Source organism: Botrytis fragariae (assembly GCF_013461495.1).
Source record: "Botrytis fragariae strain BVB16 chromosome Unknown tig00000075, whole genome shotgun sequence".
Lineage (NCBI taxonomy): Eukaryota > Fungi > Ascomycota > Leotiomycetes > Helotiales > Sclerotiniaceae > Botrytis > Botrytis fragariae.
Window position 1 is genome coordinate 121,629 of NW_023500995.1, and position 20,570 is coordinate 142,198.

At 42.9% G+C, this 20,570-nt stretch overlaps 8 protein-coding genes across 8 annotated transcripts; 4 read left to right on the forward strand and 4 right to left on the reverse strand.

The window, feature by feature from the left end:
* Nucleotides 1-227: 227 nt before the first annotated feature.
* On the forward strand, nucleotides 228-1,141 carry Bfra_005533 (uncharacterized protein; the record flags this gene model as incomplete). Its single annotated transcript, XM_037335915.1, has 3 exons — nucleotides 228-407; nucleotides 550-877; nucleotides 1,029-1,141. 3 exons carry the CDS (start codon nucleotides 228-230, stop codon nucleotides 1,139-1,141), a joined length of 621 nt encoding a protein of 206 aa, XP_037191125.1.
* A 452-nt stretch (nucleotides 1,142-1,593) lies between these two features.
* Nucleotides 1,594-3,121, reverse strand: Bfra_005534 (putative alcohol dehydrogenase protein; the record flags this gene model as incomplete). Its single annotated transcript, XM_037335916.1, has 4 exons — nucleotides 2,933-3,121; nucleotides 2,567-2,871; nucleotides 2,284-2,515; nucleotides 1,594-2,234 (listed from the first exon to the last, which is right to left on the reverse strand). Exons 1-4 carry the CDS (start codon nucleotides 3,102-3,104, stop codon nucleotides 1,594-1,596), a joined length of 1,350 nt encoding a protein of 449 aa, XP_037191126.1. The 5' UTR covers nucleotides 3,105-3,121.
* A 683-nt stretch (nucleotides 3,122-3,804) lies between these two features.
* Nucleotides 3,805-6,108, reverse strand: Bfra_005535 (uncharacterized protein; the record flags this gene model as incomplete). The annotated part of the gene is made up of 7 exons (XM_037335917.1): nucleotides 3,805-4,013; nucleotides 4,067-4,164; nucleotides 4,217-4,989; nucleotides 5,516-5,558; nucleotides 5,629-5,749; nucleotides 5,818-5,882; nucleotides 5,945-6,108. 7 exons carry the CDS (start codon nucleotides 6,106-6,108, stop codon nucleotides 3,805-3,807), a joined length of 1,473 nt encoding a protein of 490 aa, XP_037191127.1.
* Nucleotides 6,109-8,109: 2,001 nt separating this feature from the next.
* Bfra_005536 (putative nonsense-mediated mrna decay protein 3 protein) lies at nucleotides 8,110-9,729 on the reverse strand (the record flags this gene model as incomplete). Its single annotated transcript, XM_037335918.1, has 2 exons — nucleotides 8,110-9,595; nucleotides 9,650-9,729. The coding sequence occupies 2 exons, from the start codon at nucleotides 9,727-9,729 to the stop codon at nucleotides 8,110-8,112; spliced, it is 1,566 nt and encodes a 521-aa protein (XP_037191128.1).
* Nucleotides 9,730-10,639: 910 nt separating this feature from the next.
* Nucleotides 10,640-11,950, forward strand: Bfra_005537 (putative alpha-ketoglutarate-dependent taurine dioxygenase protein; the record flags this gene model as incomplete). The annotated part of the gene is made up of 4 exons (XM_037335919.1): nucleotides 10,640-10,804; nucleotides 10,857-11,592; nucleotides 11,645-11,694; nucleotides 11,750-11,950. The coding sequence occupies 4 exons, from the start codon at nucleotides 10,640-10,642 to the stop codon at nucleotides 11,948-11,950; spliced, it is 1,152 nt and encodes a 383-aa protein (XP_037191129.1).
* A 142-nt stretch (nucleotides 11,951-12,092) lies between these two features.
* Bfra_005538 (uncharacterized protein) lies at nucleotides 12,093-13,258 on the reverse strand (the record flags this gene model as incomplete). Its single annotated transcript, XM_037335920.1, has 2 exons — nucleotides 12,093-12,945; nucleotides 12,990-13,258. 2 exons carry the CDS (start codon nucleotides 13,256-13,258, stop codon nucleotides 12,093-12,095), a joined length of 1,122 nt encoding a protein of 373 aa, XP_037191130.1.
* A 1,457-nt stretch (nucleotides 13,259-14,715) lies between these two features.
* Nucleotides 14,716-16,794, forward strand: Bfra_005539 (putative protein kinase protein; the record flags this gene model as incomplete). The annotated part of the gene is made up of 2 exons (XM_037335921.1): nucleotides 14,716-15,441; nucleotides 15,571-16,794. 2 exons carry the CDS (start codon nucleotides 14,716-14,718, stop codon nucleotides 16,792-16,794), a joined length of 1,950 nt encoding a protein of 649 aa, XP_037191131.1.
* Nucleotides 16,795-17,769: 975 nt separating this feature from the next.
* On the forward strand, nucleotides 17,770-18,939 carry Bfra_005540 (putative alpha beta hydrolase fold protein; the record flags this gene model as incomplete). Its single annotated transcript, XM_037335922.1, has 1 exon — nucleotides 17,770-18,939. The coding sequence occupies one exon, from the start codon at nucleotides 17,770-17,772 to the stop codon at nucleotides 18,937-18,939; it is 1,170 nt and encodes a 389-aa protein (XP_037191132.1).
* Between the last annotated feature and the right edge of the window lie 1,631 nt (nucleotides 18,940-20,570).

The window sequence follows — 20,570 nt, forward strand, 5'->3', positions numbered from 1 at the left end:
AATGATTCCTCTTGATAAAGAATCCGGAGTGAAAGCAACAGTGTTCGCATGCCGCCGTGCCCAGAAATCGGCCCCAGAAATTAAGATGGGGATATTTTGATATATCCCATTGTTCTGATCAGCATGAAGTTATAAAAGACTGGTGTTGCCATCTCATGTTCTTATCTTCACCCTTCTTCTCAATTCAATAATACAAGTATACTCTCACAGTTAAACTTCATTTCATCATGCTTAAAGGTCTTTTCCTCACTGTTCTAGCAACGGGACTTCTTGTCCAAGCAACTCCAGTTCCAATGCCCGCACCAACCGGAGTACCAACCACAGCTACTGCTAATACCGAACTTGCTAGTTTGACTGTGGCTGTGGCCGGAAGTCAAGATGGCTATGCGAGAGATTTGTTCCCTACTGTATGTTCCTTTGTTCATTCAATCACCTCCTCATCTCATTCCTTGCATTTCACCATCCTCTTTCTCTCTCCTCCACCTTGTCCAGCCTACTCACATACCTCCCCAATTTACCCAAAACCCAATCTAATACACTTATCTCTAGTGGATCACTATCTCCGGCACTTGCAACACACGTGAGACCGTTTTGAAGCGCGATGGCACAAATGTCGTCGTTGATTCCGCCTGTGCTGCCACATCGGGAACCTGGGTATCTCCATACGATGGTGCAACCTGGACTGCCGCCTCCGATCTCGATATCGATCATCTTGTTCCCTTGAGTAACGCTTGGAAATCAGGTGCTTCTGCATGGACTACAGCTCAACGCCAGGCTTTTGCCAATGATCTCGTCAACCCGCAATTGTTGGCTGTTACCGACAATGTCAACGAGAGTAAGGGAGACAGTGGACCAGAGGATTTTAAGCCTTCTTTGAGTAAGTTCTTTTCTTGTCCTGGCCATTCGTGTGAGGGGTTGTTTCCGTTGTCGTCTTATCCGACACGCATGGATTCGGAGCTGCATAGAAGGAAAAAGCGGAGAAACAAGCGAGATTTAGATGAATAGAAGGATACTAACAGATTCAATAGCTACATACTGGTGCACATATGCAAAGATGTGGATCAAGGTTAAATCTGTTTATAAACTTACGGTCACAAGTGCGGAGAAGGCAGCATTGGTTACTATGATGGCTACTTGTTAGATGACTAGCATTTTTTCGGTTAAATGAAGGGGTGAATGTATATATGTGGCCGAGCTTGAGATGATTTACGATGAAACGAAATGAGAGTAGCAGGACAGAATCTAAGGAATTGAAGTTACAGTGGGAGGGAGCGGAAGTGAGATGATTTGATATGGCCGATGGCTCAGGAGTTATGGTGTTCATGTTCAATTTATTTACTAGAGATCTGACTGAGGGCAGACGTGAGGAGTGGAAAATCACAAGGGATTTACAAAAATGGTAACAATTTTGCCTAGAAATTATGTTCCAATGACTCATTGACACGATTGACTATTTATGATATAAGATATGATATCTGTATGATCCATCCTTGTTTCGTAATAAGATATTGATATATTGCTTTTTTGCTAAAAATACATGTTTTCATGATCATTATCAACCTTCATTAAGCATTCCATTCATCCACTCATCCCTCACTTCTTATACGTTGTAAGACTTGGAGTACCCGGGGCTGCTGGTGCAGAAAACTTCGTCTGCACAAAAACTTTCTGCATTCCATCTTCCTTATTCTCAAACTTGTAGTAGACATCATCAAGTTCATCCAATGAAACCCGATGAGATACCATTTGCAAAGGATCAAATTCATTCTTCTCAATCATTTCGAGAAGTTTTTCCCAATACATATGTACTGGGGCTTGTCCATTACCAATAAGTCGGATACCACGCTCCATCAAGGATCCGATATTGAAGTGGTTAGTGTAGCCGACATACACACCGGTGATACCACATCGACCGAAGTTCTTGACGGATGTGATCATTTCGTTGATAATCTCGGATGTGTCTGTTTCCATGCCGAGCATCATCTCGAAGTAGTGGGCCCAGCCTTTGGCATATTCACCTGCTACGCACTCGAGTGCGACATCGGGTCCTCGAGGAACCATCTCCTTTAGTTTGGAGGTGACTGAGGTTCCCCGAGGAAGCTTACTATAATCGAGAAGTTCGACCTTGGGGATTTTAGACTTGACAAAGTCTAATCTCCAGTTACTGTCAATCATGATCACTCGTGATGCACCGTTCATGAAAGCAAATTCTGCACACATCTGTCCAATTGGGCCTAGATATGGTTAGAATGATTGACTGATTGGTTGATAATAAATACTTACCAGCACCCCAAATAGCAACTACGTCTCCTTTTTCGACTCCGGTGTCGACAACGCAGTTCCAAGATGTACAGATGACATCTGATAAGAAGAGACCCTTCTCATCTGGAACATTTGATGGAAGCTTGAGAAGATTGACATCCCCGAATGGAACTCTAACATATTCTGCTTGACCACCTGCAAATCCACCAGTGAAATGAGAGTAGCCAAACATTCCTGCTGTTCTTCCTCCATACTATCAAAGTTAGCACCTGATATCCTTTAGATGACCAACATCTGAACATACCATTCCATTTTCAATAGTATTACTATTCGTCTTTTCACATTGTGATGATTGTTTCTTCTCACAATAGTAACAATCGCCACAAGCAATCTGGAAACTGGCAACCACACGATCACCCTTCTTCAACCCCTTAACAGCTGGGCCCATGGACTCAACTTCACCACAAAACTCATGACCGAGAATATCTCCCTTCTCCAACTCTACAACCGAGCCATGAAGTAAATGAAGATCGCTTCCGCAAACAGTACTTCCGGTAACTTTTAAAATCACATCTCTATCTTCAACGACTCTTGGTTTTGGTACTTCTTCTATTTATCGAAGAGAGATATTAGATGTGTGATGATGATATTATCGATGGGAGAAACTTACGCATCTTGACGGTATTTTTTCCCATCCAGCATAGAGCTTTCATAGTCTCGCCACTTGGATCCGCATACTTTTGACGATCCCGTGCTGGATTTGTTACGTCTTGTTCGGTGACAGCATTGATATCATGTCCGACGACTTTCTCGAGGAGAGCTGCTGCTTGACTAAGAGCCATATTGAATTAAGTAATTTGATTGATTATGTTGTAGTTTTTAAGTTAATATGCAAAAGAGAAAATAGATGTCGAAAGTATGGTATTCTTATATCGAAATGTTAAGCGCGGGGAAGAATCACGATCGATAAAGACATCTACGTCATATTGTTAAGTCGTTAATCTAATCAACGACGTCAGTGGTTTTAGATTGTCGATACCTTGTATATTCTCGTCACATCGATGAAATATACTCGATCTTTTTGCTTTATAAGTGATTTGTAAAATAAACTCTACATTTTCCTCTCGTATTATACGAGATATACATTTGTTTTATTTGTTATTTATGACAATGCAAAGACTCAGACATGAAGGACTCGGTTAAAAGTAAACGTGATAATCACGTGTTGTTTTCAGTAACCACGCCGTAGTAGTCGCAACAGATCGCGCAATCAACTTGAAAGATCTAATTTTCGTGACACCCGTTATGACGATTTCAAATTTTTTAAACCAAACAGTCTTTTGAGCTCAAGATTTCGTCTTCCGGTCTTTTCTCGCTGGAATCGGATCAGCCACCTCGCCTACTTTATAAGTTTATAAGAAGAAATGAGAGTAAAGAAAGTTGTGGTTATTCAATCTTTCGCTGGACAACCATTCGAGTCCTCAAATTATCGCTGTGGGTGCATAGTGCAAATAACAAAACATGTTCCTTTTCCCCATGTTCTCATACACTCTTTTGATACCATCCTACCATACATCCATGATACTCAAGTCGCGTGTGAAGACTGAAGGCACGCAATTCCATATAATCGTCATTTTCCCACTTCAGGTCTCTTACGAACGCATAATCATTCGACCACACCTCCCTGCCTCGGAAGTAATACCGGAAAAAGATGTAATTCGGGACTGATGGAATCGCCATTAATGCTGCAGCTACTTGGTCTGTCAGCTCGTGCTCAGGTACAGTGTGTGATATAGGATATTACACCGTAACTCTTCAATACATTTCGCCGTCGTCTTTGTGCTCTGGACTGCCATTACGATATTTTGTCTATTAGATGGATCTCTACTGCACTCCCAAGATCTATCGTGATCGCGTTAGTTGATTTTAACCACAGCTAAGATGCACAATTGACTTACTGGTAATAAGGTAGATACACTGGAATATAGAGGAGATCTCCAGATTAATACAATTGTTAGCAGCCAGTATATTTGTAAGGAGTGAATGTAGAATCGAACCTGGTTCAACTAAATAAGCACTTCTTGGAAACGAGCAGAACTTGTTTGACTTGACACATTCAAAGCAAGGCTGGACATTATTACATGGTGGACCAAGAGGAGAATCACGGCTGCAGGAAAGGCATGGTTGCGAGAGAATCAGTTTGGGGGGGAATGGCGGGCCAGAGTTAAGTGTGTATCCATCTGGGATTGAAAGACGAAGATTTCTCGGATCTGTAACACCAGAGTAATTCTCAACTATAGGGCCAAAGTTGTAAGGAGCTGGAGGTCTGAAATTATTGGGAACCAAAGGATTGGGATAGTTTCGAAGCTGAGTACTAGAGTTATTGGGAGCCAGAGGATTTGAGAACCCGGGAAGTGTAAAATTAGAGGTATTGGAATGTGGACGACTAAGATTCGGCAACCTAGGAAGTGTAAAATCAGACCGATTGGAATCTGGAAAACTAAAATCTGAGGTCTTGGAAAGTATAGTATCAGACTTATTGAAATCTGGAAAACTAAGATCCGAGGTCCTGGATAGTGTAGTATCAGATCTGTTAAATCCTGGAGGACTAAGATCTGAGATCATGGGAATCGTAGCATCAGAGTCATTAGAATCTCGTGGACTAAAGCCGATTGAAATTTTGGAATCAGAACCCATTGCCCGTGATTCCCTTTGGATAGGAGTGGGCTAAAAGGTTATGTTGGTCTGGTAGATGAGAGTGTTTTTGATTTATGTTTCTAGAATGATATAGAGTTATTTCTGTCTGGTGGTTGGGGGTAGCAATTTTTCTTGTCCGTGTTTTTGATATTAACATGGAAAGTGCTCATAATAGTTGGTACGATGCTAGCAGGATAATTGATAACGTATCATAAGGTAACTGCGATCAAGTGCTTGATTTTCTGGCAGGAAAATTTACAACTTCGTAATCCACGCGAGTCGGTCAATTGAATCCAAGGGATCGATCAACTCAGTGGTCTATTCCGGGAAGCGAGAAGAAATAGAGAAAAGAGGGGTATGCCATGAGATTCGGGTGTTTGTATTAACCAAGAATTTCGGTCAGTTTCATGATTTTCAAACTCGGCTGGGACATTTGAATACGAACTCAAAACTTCCTTAACTTACAAATTACAAACTGTGAATTGAATCGTTTAGGGTTCCGACTCCGATTCACCCTAACACCATCTCGTTACGGCCCAGTCCATCCAGCCCACACAGCTCGACATTGAATCTCATCGCCCACCCCTCCTTTCCTTCGTCTGCCATATGTTGTCAAAAAGTCCACTGCAGACGAATTAAATCCCCTCGTCGTCAAACAACTTAGCATACACTGATTCTCCTCCATCAAACACGCTTCCGACTAACGCATCTTCACCTATGATCTGTGTTCTGAGAAGAAAAAACTCGAAGTGTAAATTCTCCGGCAATTCATATTCCCTTGATAATGCATCTATATGAATTTGTGATCAGTATTTAGTTTCTTTAAAGTTCGTTCATAGTATCAGTAGATTTACTCACTCTCAAGGCCATCGAGGAGATCATGCGTGTTTGCTGACTCAAAGGACTCAAAGTAACGACTGAATCTATAGAACGCGGCTCAGCAACAACCTTGGTGCGGTCTAGAGATTGAGTTTGCCGCACTTACCCACGACCAGAAGAACAGGATCGATGCAATTGAAAGACCGTCATATATCTACCTTCGCGATATTCCTTACCATGCCATTGAGGTCTACGAAGCCGAGAGCGTGTGTCTCTTGGATATCGAGGATTTGGTCTGGAGTGTCGACTAGATGTGCGTGCACCGTACATCTTGGAATGACTTGATAAAATTCGGTAAAGGATTTATTTTGCTTTAGTTCGAAAAGGTGGAAAAACTTTATCTGAACTCGGAGGAGACCTTCGACTTATATTGCAAGGCATACCGTTTGAAATGGAACCTGTTGGGATTGCAGACTGCAAGAAAAAGGAATCCATGTAAGTCAATGCAAAGAGCTGCTCAGTTCAAAAGCTGGCTGTTTTCGATCAAATTATGCATTACTTGTGCTGAGAAGCGCTTAGGTGCAGCTTCGCACCGGCTACCTTCTAAGATAGGAAATTGGTGCGGGGTTAACGAGGAGATACCTTCCATCAAATAATACTGAGGGTGCTTCGTTTGATATGTTCCCCTGAGCTTCAATTCTTGATCTAAGGCTTCCTGAATGCCTAGATACTTCTCAATTTATCATGCCTGCTATATGCAAGAGGGTTGCATTGCAAAATTCTACTTTGCTTCACTCCGCAATGCTCCTACAAGTATTCATCGAATCAAAGGGAACATTCCAATGTCGTGGTAAAATCTCAGGCCTTTTTTACTGCGAGCGCTGTAGCAAAAGCTGGATTCTGGAGAAATTATCAAGAATATTTCCCATGGAATGTTATCTTCATGTTGATACTCAAATTGGTAGATCTATACTTAAACTCGATTGACAACGACGTCGTACACAAGAGAAAGCTGGATGAAAATGAGCCATTTTCATGATCTTATGATTGGCCAAAGTCTGGGACATTAGGTTCGCTCAACCGGTACAAACAAACCACTGAATCTGGGGGGGGCGGGGGAATGCACCTTCATGCGTCTACCCGTCGCCGTGAGAAGGATTCGAACGTGATTGGAAGTGCATTTTTCGCACTGTTAGGGCATTTTCATCTGCCACTTCGAGTGTCTAGATGGCTTGAGAATTTGGTGCATCAATGTTCGCCAGAATTCATCCAATCGAAAAGAGTTCAATTGGTCGTCTTATGTGTAAAAAACGATCTATACCATCTACACCCTTCAATACGTAAATTTGTCCCCTCGTACAGAATACTAGGTGTATTGAATCGCTCCTGTCAGATTTGTCAAGCAAATCTTACATCTTCGGGCCCATCCACCCATCTCCCACCAATCCTTTACGCAACTATGCGAATCTCTCTACCGCTCCCAGCCAACCTGGAAGCTCGAGCCGGGAATCAGCATCGCGACCATGATCGCCGGATTCTGATTCCCCTGTAACACCTCCTATCTCTCCTCTCCTCTTCCTTCTCCGCACGTCACCAGAAACAAGGCAAACCCCAACGTCATCTGACTATCTCCGAAACATGGCATTGCATTAAACATGCATTCGTGTTATGTATCTTCAATGTCCTTCTCCAGCTAGGGTTTAGTTACATTACTCGTCCTCGATCTCTCTTCATAGTATCACCACCAATTCACCTCGCCCATCGCATTCGCAACATTGCTGCTTGTTATGTATTTGATGGGGACCGCTGAACATAGTGGGCATGATTTTGTGCAACCATCCTTTACCAAAGAAAGCACATGATTTGCACCATGAGAAATTTGATATTTTTTATGAAACTCTGCATTTCATGGATCGGCGCATAGCACTAACCGTCCAAGCATGGATAAAGAGAAGGAGAATGAGCTCAAGCTCCCTGGAGAAGATCAAAAGGCGGAATTTTATATATACAAATCATTGGCTCATAGAGTAGAGAAGTTGGTTCTTAAAATAATCAAGTATAAAAAAAAAGTCTGCTGGATATTCAATTTGTATTTTGTTAGAGATTTATTTACATTTTAAGCAATCCAGAAAATGAATCTTGAATGATGGTGCACTAGCATGTAGGGTTTGATCTAACCACTTTACTACCTCGAGCTTAGCCAGATGCTCTTTCCCCTGCATGCCTCCCAACCTCGTAACCATTTTAAGTTGTGCAAACAACATTCAAACGCCGTTTCCAACCAACGCCGCCCAAGGATATAAGAGAAATACCATCAGAGAATCATTAAACTCATTGTTGGTCGTTCATGTTGAGTTCATCAAACTCGTCTAGCAACTCATTCATATCAATCTTTGGTGTCTCATCTTCGCCATCACTCGTCTCAGCCACACTCATAGCATCCGCTTCCTTCTGAGCTTGTTGAGCCTTGTACAAAGCAAGTGTCTGTCTGAGCTCAGGATCCTCCTCAACATCCTGTAAGAACATCTCATAATCTCTATCCATCTTTTCTTGATCTTGCTTCCTGGGTAAGACTTCTCCTTCTTCTTTACCCATACGCTTGAGACGCCAATTCCTGTTCTTAGACTTCTTCTTTCTTGCGTACAATTTCTTGACAAGCATTACATCAGGAATTTTCGATGCGTAGTTATTTGATTCTTCGAGGGCGTCGTATTGGGGGTTGTTGAAATTAGTACCAGTCATCATATATCCCATGACAGAGTCTCCAGGATGGACAACATTTCCGAGATGTGTTCTTGTGTAGAAGGTTTTGTCATTTGATCCGAGGTCAGATGCACGAGCAACGGTGGCCTCAGCAAGAGCCCATCGTCCCTTTGTAGGACCCAAGGGCTCAATGTCCATAATGATGAATTCCACCAATTCCTGAACATCAGCCAAAGGTTTGAATGGTGCACGCCAGTATATAGGGCAACTGATTTCCGCGGTCTGAAGGGATTGTGGGTCAAGGATGTTGATAGAATTACCAATTCGGTAGCAAAGACCAAGAGGGGAAATGTTTCCAGCTGACTTTGCTAACTTAATTGGAAGCGCAACCAAATCATCCTTACAAATTGGTACCAACTCGACAGAAAAGGAGAACTTGTAGGATTTGGTAGATGTGTGAATGTCCATGGAGATAAGTTCTTGAGACTTCTTTGCTGTAATAGGGGCAACCGAGTTCAAGAAGTCGACAAACTTTTCCGCCGAATTTCGTGCTGCGAAGAAAAAATCTAAACCATCCTTGACTTCCTTGATGTTAATAGTATCCTTGTGTGCACCATGCTTCAAGATCAATTGTTCGAGGTACAAAAAGGTTCTCTTGTGAGGAACCTTTTGTCTAACTTGCACACAAGCTCTCCATGTATTCGCGGTATAAGATTTCGCACAATCGGGACATTGCTGATAGGCAACCACATATTCGACCTCGAATGATTGTTGCAAGACGACGCCTTCCGATACCGAATCTTGTATAGTAAGCTTGACCTTGATTCTTCGAGAATGAGGTTCCGTCCAGATAAAACTCGCATCGATGATTCGAACTTTGTGTAAACCCCGAAGTTTCTTTAAGCAAAGGGCAAGGAGTTCTCGAGATTCGAGGGAGGCTTGGATCCAGGTTTGAGGTGGGAGCAACCATCTTTCGCAATCTCGACAGAAGTGTACAGTGGCTTCTCTTTGAATACCTTGCGATACATCGACGGTAAGCTTTACGCAATCATAGCAGAGAGCGCCGGCGGAAGTCGTTCCATCGATAGGAGCGCCACAGTTGCAGCAGAGAATACTTCGAAACTATCAGCGATAGGGACTTGGAGAAAATTCCTGAGAAGAAACTTACGTAGCACCAGTTTTTGGTTCTTGTGCCTGGAATCTGGAGGCAATAGATACCGGCGCGTCGTCAACATCCATAGCAGACATGATGGCGGGCTTTTTCTTGTATTTTTTCTTTTGATGGTGGGATTTTGATAAAAGAGAAAAAAGTTGCCCCGCAGAGATAAACGATAGAGAATGACGCCGCTAGGCACGCTAGGCTGGACCGATTAGTACGGATAGTCTCAGCGACCATATTGGCAATTGATTTCTCAGCACTCAGGCTCACAGGGATTATGAGCCATAATGATGAGTGATCAAAGGCAATTCAAAAGTCTGTCTTTCTGCAAATCAAAGAGTTCAAGTTTGAACTTTGAAATCTGTCCAATGCATGTTGAGATGAGCTGAGAGCTTGGTTTGAGAATACACGTGACTTATATCAGCTGTAAATCACGTGTGACATCAACTCCTCTCTGGTAGGAGAAGTCTGGGGATGGGGTGCTGAATATCTGGAATGTTGGTCTTGATTCAGGTGGAAATTGTTTCTAAAAGTGACGGGTAATAAACGTAACTATCTATTTCTCGATTCCCGATATATCCACTCTGTTATCACATTTCCCAAACAACATTCGTGATCGCTGAGCACAATTGCACCATCATTCATTGACCAATAACCACTCTAATATCTCAACGATCAACTATACCGAATTGCGTGCCATCTGTCTTTGCTTGCGTATTGGGCATCCCGAGCGTGTTACGATCTGATTGTTATCTATGATTAGATCTTGCGGAGTGGCAATTGAGGAGCAAGCTCCAATAAGAACCTTGTGTGATGTCGTTATGAAGAGTCGACAGGTTGAATGTGGTAGGTTTGGCGAATGCGTTATATTGAAGTTGCGAACATGCATTATGCCCAGATGTATTTAAGTCCTTCAAATTCCCGCTTGATTAAGAAAGCATGAGTTAAACATCTACATCCAACAACTGAAATCTTATAATAACAACCACCTTAAACAAAATGGCGCCTTCAGCAACAGAAACAGTTGCTCTTCCAACTCAAGTAAAGAAGTCTGTAACTGATAGATTCAGTTGCGATGAGCTTGGAAACTATAAAGAGCTTGCTCCCACGTCGTTCGATAAAGAAGCCGAAGAGAAAGGTCTTGGCAAATTTGCTGCTGCGTCGGTATGTGTTCTCCATAGTTCATTGCGTGTAACAACATTATTCTAATACCCAGACTCAGTATCCACATTATCTTCCAACTTGGGACGATACTACATACCCACCTCTCGAATCTTTTGAGCACAGAGACCATGGATTGGATGCCGATACAACCTATCCAGAACTACTTGCATCGGGAGTGGAGGCAGTTGAATTGACACCCGCAATGGGCACAGAAATCAAAGGTGTACAACTAAGCAAGTTGAGCAATGCTGGCAAAGACCAATTGGCTCGATTTGTCGCAGAGAGAAAGGTCGTAGCTTTCAGAGATCAAGATTTTGCAGATCTACCGATCGCAGACGCTGTTAAATATGGCAGTTATTTCGGACGACCTCATATCCATCCAACATCAGGAGCCCCACTGAATCATCCTGAGGTTCACCTAGTACACAGAGCAGCTGGTGACAAAACAGCTGATAGCTTTTTCGAGACTCGAACAAATAGTGTAGCATGGCACTCTGATATCACATATGAGAAGCAGCCACCGGGAACAACTTTCTTATATGTTCTTGACGTCCCAGAAACCGGAGGGGATACTCTCTTTGCTAATGGTGTTGAAGCATATAATCGTCTCAGTGATGCATTTAAAGAACGTCTGCATGGACTTTCTGCGACACATTCAGGTATTGAGCAAGTGAACGCCTCTCGTTATAGGAATGGCATTGCTCGCAGGGAGCCTGTCGTGAACGTTCATCCGATCATCCGAACGCATCCTGTAACTGGAGAAAAGGCATTGTATGTTAACAAACAATGTAAGTATACGCGGTCCCCACTCAGTTGGTTCGTCACTGACCTGTCTCCAAGTCACTCGAAAAATCGTAGGGTTGAAACAAGAAGAAAGCGATGTACTATTGGTAATGTCCTCCCCAATGTTTGAAATATATCGACGATTATCTAATCGTTTCGTAGAATTTCCTGTATGACCACATTGCACTAGGTGCCGACTTTCACGTAAGAGTCAAGTGGGCACCAAAAACTGTAGTTGTTTGGGACAACAGAGTGGCGACTCATACTGCTCTTGTTGATTGGTCAGGTGGAGCACGCAGACATCTCGCGCGTCTCACACCACAAGCTGAAGCACCATACGAGACGCCTTTCAAGGCATCATAATGTGCACATATTTCATGTAGTGGCGATGACCGCAATAAACCATTCAATTCAAATTTCATGAATAAAGCTTTCAACGAGGGCCGTGAGTCATGCGTAATATAAGAAATCGTGATGATAACTTTAACATATGGTTGTTGATCAATCATAAGAATGTCGGTATGATGTCGAGTTTCTTTTTGTCTTCCTCCTCCTGTTTCCTTCCAAGTTTCGTCTGGGCAATTCGTCTTGCTATCCTATCTTGAGTGGTAGATGAATGAGAGGACGGACCAGCCATCGGAGCTTTGGTAGATTTATAAACACTAGCATCAAGAGTCACAGGGATCCTCGACTTTGGTAGCTTATTAGGAGTTGCTGTTGTTGATATTTTCGGTAATCTGGCTTTTGAATTTGTATTCACAGCATCTTTCCCATTAATGGGTCCAGAGAATGAGAATTTTGGAGTCGAAACAGGTGCATCTAGATCATCATCGTCTTCGGAAGCTGTAGCATCTAGATCTAGATCCACAGCCTGAGTCTTACTTTTGATAGTCGGAGAGGACACGCGCTGTGAAACTTTAAATTTAGTGGGATTGCGAAATCCCGCAGCTGCTCTTGTAGTTTTGGTTGGAGAAGAAATATTCACGAGTGATATACCTCTTTTCTTCGGACTTGTCATCAGACCATAAAGTGATGTTCCAACAAAGGGCAAAGTTTCTTCATCACTATCACCAGACAGGCCATCTTCCTTTTCGCCAACTAGTTTCTCTAGAACGTTTCGCTGATCTTTCGACCTTGCAACTTCTTCGGCTTTACGTCTTGTTGCATCTGGCATTCTACCGACCACAGGCCTTGAGATCGAATTGATAGCATCAGCATTTCGTGTTTTGGCCATTTTTTCAAGTCTTTTATATTCGGCTGTGTGTAGATGTACAGTGAACGACTTTGCAACCGTCAAAAATTCGTCTTCGACAATACGGTATTTATCGTCATGCTCTCGACCTTCCTCCATGAAACTACTAATGGTTAGACACAAACGTTTAGATCATAAAATTGAACAAACCTTTCAGTGGGAGGTTCCGGTGGAGGCGATGTAGATGGCTCACGACCTTGATCAAAATCAGCGAGAGAATTAGAGCACTGCCTATAAGGGTACAAACTATGGCTTATGGCTTTGATCTGCTTAGGTGGATGGTTGGAACCATTATCGCTGTCAGAAGGAGAAGCTTCAACACGAGGGCGCTTTATAGACCTGCCGACCGACGCAATGGTTTTCTTTGGAATGGTTAGTGTAGTCGAACCATTCTTTTTCTTCCATGGAAGTGTTCTCATGATTTGATGAGAATCGTAATATTTGACGTGGGACCAAGCCTTGAAAATTAGAGATGCTGCCCTTGGTAATTACGGTGAATAAATAAGATAAGTGGAAGACCGGGTCTTTTTGCAAGATAAACTAAAAGTGGACGTGGATAATATTGGGTACACGACTAATTTCATTGCCGACAATAGTTTGTATAAATTCGTTCTTTGTTCAAAAATTTAATAAGGCCGTCAACAGAATGGCGGGAACGGAGTCTCTTTGCGAAGATAGGATTCGATAAGCAAGAAGTGAATGATCATTCGTCCTAGGTGTTTCAATCGGTTTCAACTTTGAACCTTCAGTCAGAGAAATGACCACGCGCCAAGCTATTCAAATGGATATCGTAACGAAAGCGATTCTCATGTACCGAGTGCAGCGGCGTGAATATGAAGAATAACGCAACGAGATGCTCTATCTACTGTCGATAGTTGGTATAATTGCTTGTTGATATCATCAAGCAACATCAAAGTATTCAGTGGGTGGGATGTCATGAAGTCGTCCGTGTGCCCTCACCACCAACCTTCAGCGCGGCGTTTCCTGCGCGCAGAAAACTTTTCCTGGTAGAAAGACTTTGAGTGACCAAACCAAAGCTTCAGCAGACACTGGATTGGGTGTAGCGGGATCGTCTGAAGAGTGTTGTAAGATGAGACGATAATGCAATGCGGCCTGTCGTCAAGAAATGCATTCACCACGAGTGCTTTCTTGATAGGTTCTTGTCGAGCCTGTTAATGGCCAATAACTAGATCACCGTCTCTAGTTCTCCGATCGCAGTCCTCAAATGAAAGGCAAACCACTTGATGCAGCCATATGCGTTCTGTCTGTCACAACACGCGAACAACACTGCCGCAAAGAGAAAAGCCAGTGATATCTGATCTGGGAGGAAAGGATAGTTAAAGTTAACTAGCTTGATACTTCCCGTAGTATTCTCGCAATTCAACCTTTATTTGACATCAGCTAAAGTCTTTGTATTGCAATCTTTCAATATGAAATATCCGAGACATCTCTTCCTTGTGATAAGGAAATCGTGATTCTGATATTGACGCGTTTCACCGCCATGAATCATCTGAGTTTTCTGGATGACCGTATCACGTGCCTTGTATGAGCCACGGACCCACTTTTACAGGGCGCAACTCTCCAGAATTGGACAGAAGCTTCGATGACTGTTCTAGAGCTCAGGGCATATTCATATCCTGTAGCCTACACTCTATCCTTCGAGCCCTTCACTTGACAGGGTACCAATAAAGGAGAAATCGCAATCAAAAGCCAATTTGACACGTATAAGAAAGACATAAAGCATACTTGACTCTCGTGCCAGTTCTATACTGCGCTTATCCTCCAATTTCTTCGTTTGTTATATATCAGCAATTCAATGTTCAGACCTCAGTTCGATATTGAAAGTCGTCCAAGGACAAAATAGGAGAGGAATATCATGTCTTCTACTACTGGCAACAAAAGAACCTTCTCTAGTGACGAGGAGACAACGGATGAAAAGTCTCAATATGATTCATCCACCGAGGATATACACCTTCCTCCCCAATCTCCTTCTACAGCTCTGACGAGATTTGGCGATGTACAATTGCCAATTGGACAATCAAACAGCCAGCAATCCACTCTTTTTTACCTCTCCTTAATTGAGGCAAGATGTAAAGCACAAGCTTTGACCACCTTAAACTCTGGTCGTGGTCCAGATGATCAATTGCCAGAGAATCATCCAGATATCCAACGTTTAGCTCAAGTGCTCTTTAGCGATATGGCGGGTGAGCTTCGCAGGTCAGGCGTACTTCCCAGAGCAGACGAGCTTGCAGGTCGACAATTTGCAACTCTACGCGAGGGCTATCTCTCAACATTCGATTCCATTCTCTCTCAAAGTGCACTGCAGCGTGTACAGACTTCGACCTTTAGCCAAAACTCCATCCTTCCATTAACGTCTAATTCATCGATTGGAATCTCCTATTTCGACCAGCCGCAAAATCTCAATCTTGCAATGATCCCCAAGAACCCTTTCTCGTCAGCTGCTTTGACCGCAAATCCTTTTCAATATAGGTCAATTTACAACAGAGAATGGGAGCAGATTAGCTTGCTAGGCAAAGGAGGATTTGGTGCAGTCTATAAAGTGAAACACAGAGTTGATGACCTAGAATGCGCTATCAAGAAGGTGAGTAAGAATAATTTATGCCCCTTGAACATAGCATCTGTCGTTGTTCTAGTGTTAAGAACCTCAATTTTATTAACTATCCCGATCGATTCAAGTGGCTAAGAATCTTCTCTTGCTGACTTCCTGTAGGTCATCATTACACCAGACCAGCTACGCAAGGTTGACACCGCGGCACTATTGTCTGAGGTAAAAGCACTAGCTGAACACAAACACCCCAATATTGTCAACTACTATGGCTGCTGGATTGAGATGGGGAATGTAATTGTTCCGTCAACACGGCGTTTAATGGATGCTGAAGATGAGTCAAGCTATCTCTCAATGTCTATGAGTGAGGTGGAACAATCAGAAGATGAGCTTGGAATGCAGCAAGACCCCACTTTCGGCATGAACGATTTGCGTTTGGACATGGAGAAAGAACTTGAGAAAGACAACAGAAGACGGGGTAAAACCAGCAGCGATCAGGTGCTCACAAATAGTGGTGATGGTGGTGTCGTTTTTGATGTTTCAAATGCAACCGCGACAAGATCCAGCGGGAAGTGGTCAGAGGAAAGCGAAGATGAAGAGGAAGAATATGAAAGTAACAACAATGGCAACACCATCACTCCACAAGACAATAGAGCTCGGATTCTATACATCCGATTTACTGTATATCCTCTTACATTGGAGGAATATATCTCAACAGATACACCACAACCAGGTCACGAGTTTCCCATCCGTCACTGCTTTCATACACTTCCCACAATTCGAATACTAGGTGCCATTCTCAATGGAGTCCAATATCTTCACGCAAAACGCCTGATCCATAGAGATCTGAAGCCCGCCAATATTTTCTTATCTGCCAAGAAGGACCTGGAAGCATTCGTTCCCTCGCACGACCTTATAGATGTCAGCAGAAGCGCCTGTCCTACATGTACTGGATCTGCCGATCAAAACAAAGCTTATATTACGCCGTGCATTGGCGATCTTGGACTAGCAGTCAAACTTGCTGAAACTACAGCTACCCCTGCTGCTGGACCATCTACTAGAGCTATAGAGCTTAATCCCTCAACGCAGCTGTCTCGTCTCGGGTCAAAGCAAGCAGGCACAAAGCTTTATATGCCTCCAGGAAAGTCCGCTATTGTCTGTCCTAAATTGGACGTTTATGCCTTGGGAATTATAGCGTTTGAGCTAATCACTCCCTTTACTACCCGCACCGAGCGTCACATTGTATTGAATAATATCAAATCAGGTAAATATCCGGCAGGATTTGAGAATCATGAGATGGCAGAGGGGATTAAGGGGATGCTAGCTGAGAAGAGATCTGATAGGTGGGATTGTGAAATGGTTAGGAGGTGGATTGAGGGATTTAGATAGTCCGGATATAACCCAGCAGCTGAACCTTCAACTGTTCAATCCCATTGGAAAGTTGATGTTGTTTGAGATTCTGGATTCAGTCTGAATATTAAGAGCTTTTCAAATAATGAAAGATCACATCAAAATCGGACACGTTGTCTCTAGAGAAGGTGACGAGATTAGGGGGAGTCATTTTTAGAGTAGTACTATACCCGGCTTAGGTTGTTGAGGAATTGAAAGGATGTATATTTTACTATCGTACATGTTTCACTTCGATCATCAAATTTCACTCTCCATCATACATCATTCCACAAAAAGGACAGCTTCTTACGACAGAAATACACTAGGTAGGTACGTTCTTCAACGTGGATACAGCTACAATAGCTTCACTTCAAGCAAATTGAGAAACCTGAACTTGGCAAATCGATATCATACAATGAGTCACTTCCATCCTGATCGTTCCAGATGATTTCATACATGAAGAATGGAGAAATAAACAGAAATACTATGTAATCACTAGCTGACTGTCGTTCCTTCCTCCTTTGATTGATTAAGTGAGAATGCACAAATGTTCTAGACAGAATTGTAATTATGAGTACCTGTCGTTCATTTTCACAAAGCATCTCGTGGCATACAATATTGAGTTTTCAGCACGTCTCTAGATCTAATAGCTCTACTAACCTGAGCATTTCCGAGTGTCTAACCTTAGCCACATCGCACCTCCTCCTCTGTGCTCGTACTGGTGCGTCTTACTATAATCTCAGGGCAAGAACGCAATTCAATTATGGGTAGGTAACCTCAAGTTAAATCCCCCCCAGTGGCCTCTGAACCTCATGACAACCTCAGAGCTTGACAAAGTTCAGAATTTTTGGAATCATTTTTGCTATTCTCTTCTCAAACTGTGATACAGACTCGAGATATCTTCAAAATTCATTGGCACAGTAGCATATTCTAAGTTCAAAATTGAATATTACGTCAACGGAAGTAATTATCATCATGTTACAACATCCCTTCTCAAAAGACCTTCCTTCAAAGCCTTTTCATATACTACCAGATACCCTTGAACACGAGAAAGCTCGGAAAGACAGGTCTATGAGACGCACCGACTCTTGGTTCACAAAAGAAACAACCACCATGCTTCGTCACTGGCAATCCCGACCGAAAACTTCCGCAGATGCTGTTCTTGCCGACGACCCAGATATATCTGCCACTAAAGTGGTCGTTTCAAAGTATCCAGAAATTCCAAACACTTATGGAGATATCAAAGTTGTCATCTTACAACTCAAAACCGCCACATCTTTGAACCTTAGACCGGCAATATATTTCATTCACGGTGACCCTTTCATGGCTGATGGACCACTTGATGGTATATCCGGCTTTTTTAATCTGATCAAACAACTTGACCTCGTACTGTTGACAATTGATTATCGCCTTCTGGACAAGTATTGGTGCCCCACTCCACTAACAGATTGCTATCGTGGTCTTCAATATGTTTTCAAAGAAGCCAAGAATTTGCGCATTGATCCTACAAAGATAATGATAGCTGGGCAGTTCTTAGGTGGAGGACTTGCTGCCGCAACTGCAATTATGGCTCGTGATGGAGTCGATATGGGATTACATGGAGGGGGAAAGTTAATGGCACAATGCTTGATCTGTCCCATAGTCGATGATCGCTTGGTTTTGGAAGTAGATCGAAATCGCCAGGACGAAGTGGAGTTCTGGACCTCCGAAGTCTGGAAGAAAACTGTATGGGATTATTATCTGCGGGACCCTAATAGCATTCCAGACTATGATGGCGACCTCCAGCTTATAGTAGACGCTGATCCGAGTGACAAAAGAATTCTTTCAGGAGCTCTTCGGAAAGAAAAACTTTGGAGAACATATCATCGGTCACAGCATCTGAAATATGTAACACCTGCCTGTGCGCCAAATTTGTATGACTTACCACCAACATGGATTGATGTCGGCAGGGAGGAAGTGTTTAGGGGCCAAGTCATGGAATATGCGACGAGATTGATGGACGCGGGGAATGAAACGGAGTTGCATATTTTGAAGGGGGACCGTAGTGATTTCGATAGTTTACACAAACCCCAGACTAAAATCTCTCAAGCCTATGTGACTTTGAGGTTGGATTGGGTGAGAAAAGCATTCAAGAATAGTAGGTAATGTCACTTCTTTCATGGGGTGGTAAAGAATAAACTATATTTACTCAACCTCAAACACCGTTCAGCAATATGTGCTAGCATCAACAGCTAATAAAAAGACACAATCCCGCTCCCCTCTGCCAAGATATCAAAAAGTACATCACAACATGTCGTCTCCCCGCCCCTACCACGATCCCCGCAATTCCAGCCCCCACGGCGATGCTATCCCAAAGGAGAAACTGCCCCCGGACTCCACGTCTAAACCATGTTCTTTCACTCACACACATATATTATCTGCACATGCAATGTGATAGTGACTACGACTGTGATCGACAAATAATAAACAAATGAATAATTCCACGGAGTGAGATTCCGATTCCTGCACTCCGCTATCACATCTTACGTTCCGTGGTTGCGTGCGGTTCGTGCATCTTCTCGGGAAATTTTTGCTGATGGGGGTGGGTGGTCAGGGGGTGGGATTGGGGAACCGTGGTGCCGAGAGCTGAGGTTGTATTGCATTTTGTGGGTGAGAATTGTTCGATATTTGATTTGATTGGGGTAATGATGAGGGAAGGAGATTGATGAATTAAAGAGTTTTATAAATTCTGTCATCACATGCATTTTAGATGATGCAATGACAGTCAGATCTCCCTGTAATTTCAAGTGCAATTCGCTGTTCACCTGGTAGTATTTCTTTCACCTAGCTTTCAAGACTTTTCATCGTCGCCGACTCTTTTAGAAGAGTGGAAAAGTGAGCATGAGAGCGACAAAGATCATTAATCCAAAACTATTCTTTTACGCTAGCTGACAATCAAATTTTTAAAGCAACCGTGAAAAGACTCCGCGGCAGAATCTCACACGAGGCATATTGGTGAAAGTATTGATGGCATGCTTGTGGGAAATGAAACTTCATCCCGAAGAAGTACTGTGAGTTTACCTACACCAGATCTATTTCGCATTCGCTCGTCTATACCGAGGCAAGAAGTCCGAAGTACGATAAGTAGTTTTGAAGTAAGATGAGATAATATCATGGCGAGACCTCCCCAAATATCCTCGCCGATCCGTTCCTGTTTTATGAATAGATAGTATGAAGCGGAAACGGAAGTCAATTCACTATACCTAGAAGATTGAGCCGGTAGAGTCAAGAGTGAGACCTTTGGTTGCACATTTGGAATTCACAGCTTTGAAATCCATCTTATAGCAGTGAATTGAGATCTCCCCATCATGCGCAGGAATGAATATGTGATGTATGAAGTACATCACTTGTATAGAGTACATCGTAGGTACGTGTGCAATATGTCATTGACTTGCTTTCTGCTGTGGATTGCACTTTCCTCCCTTGAGCCTTACACTTGTTTAAAAGACTTGTACTTGGAGGTGCGCGGTCAAGTAAATTTTTGACTTGATAATTATGTGGCACCTACTGAAATGATCTTACAGAATTCGCAAGCGTGATACGCTCCGATGCTCTCAATGCCCCGTCGTCGCTGAGAGCCTTGATAATTTGTGATACCTTTATTCCATCTTCACCTCCCGTCGCAGTCGCAGCAAGCCGAGTGATTCCCCACGGGGAAGGAAATATGAATCACCCGTAATGTCCATAGGGATATTGGTGGCACTCTATCATTTGTAAGCCCAAAGCCCTATTCCCTT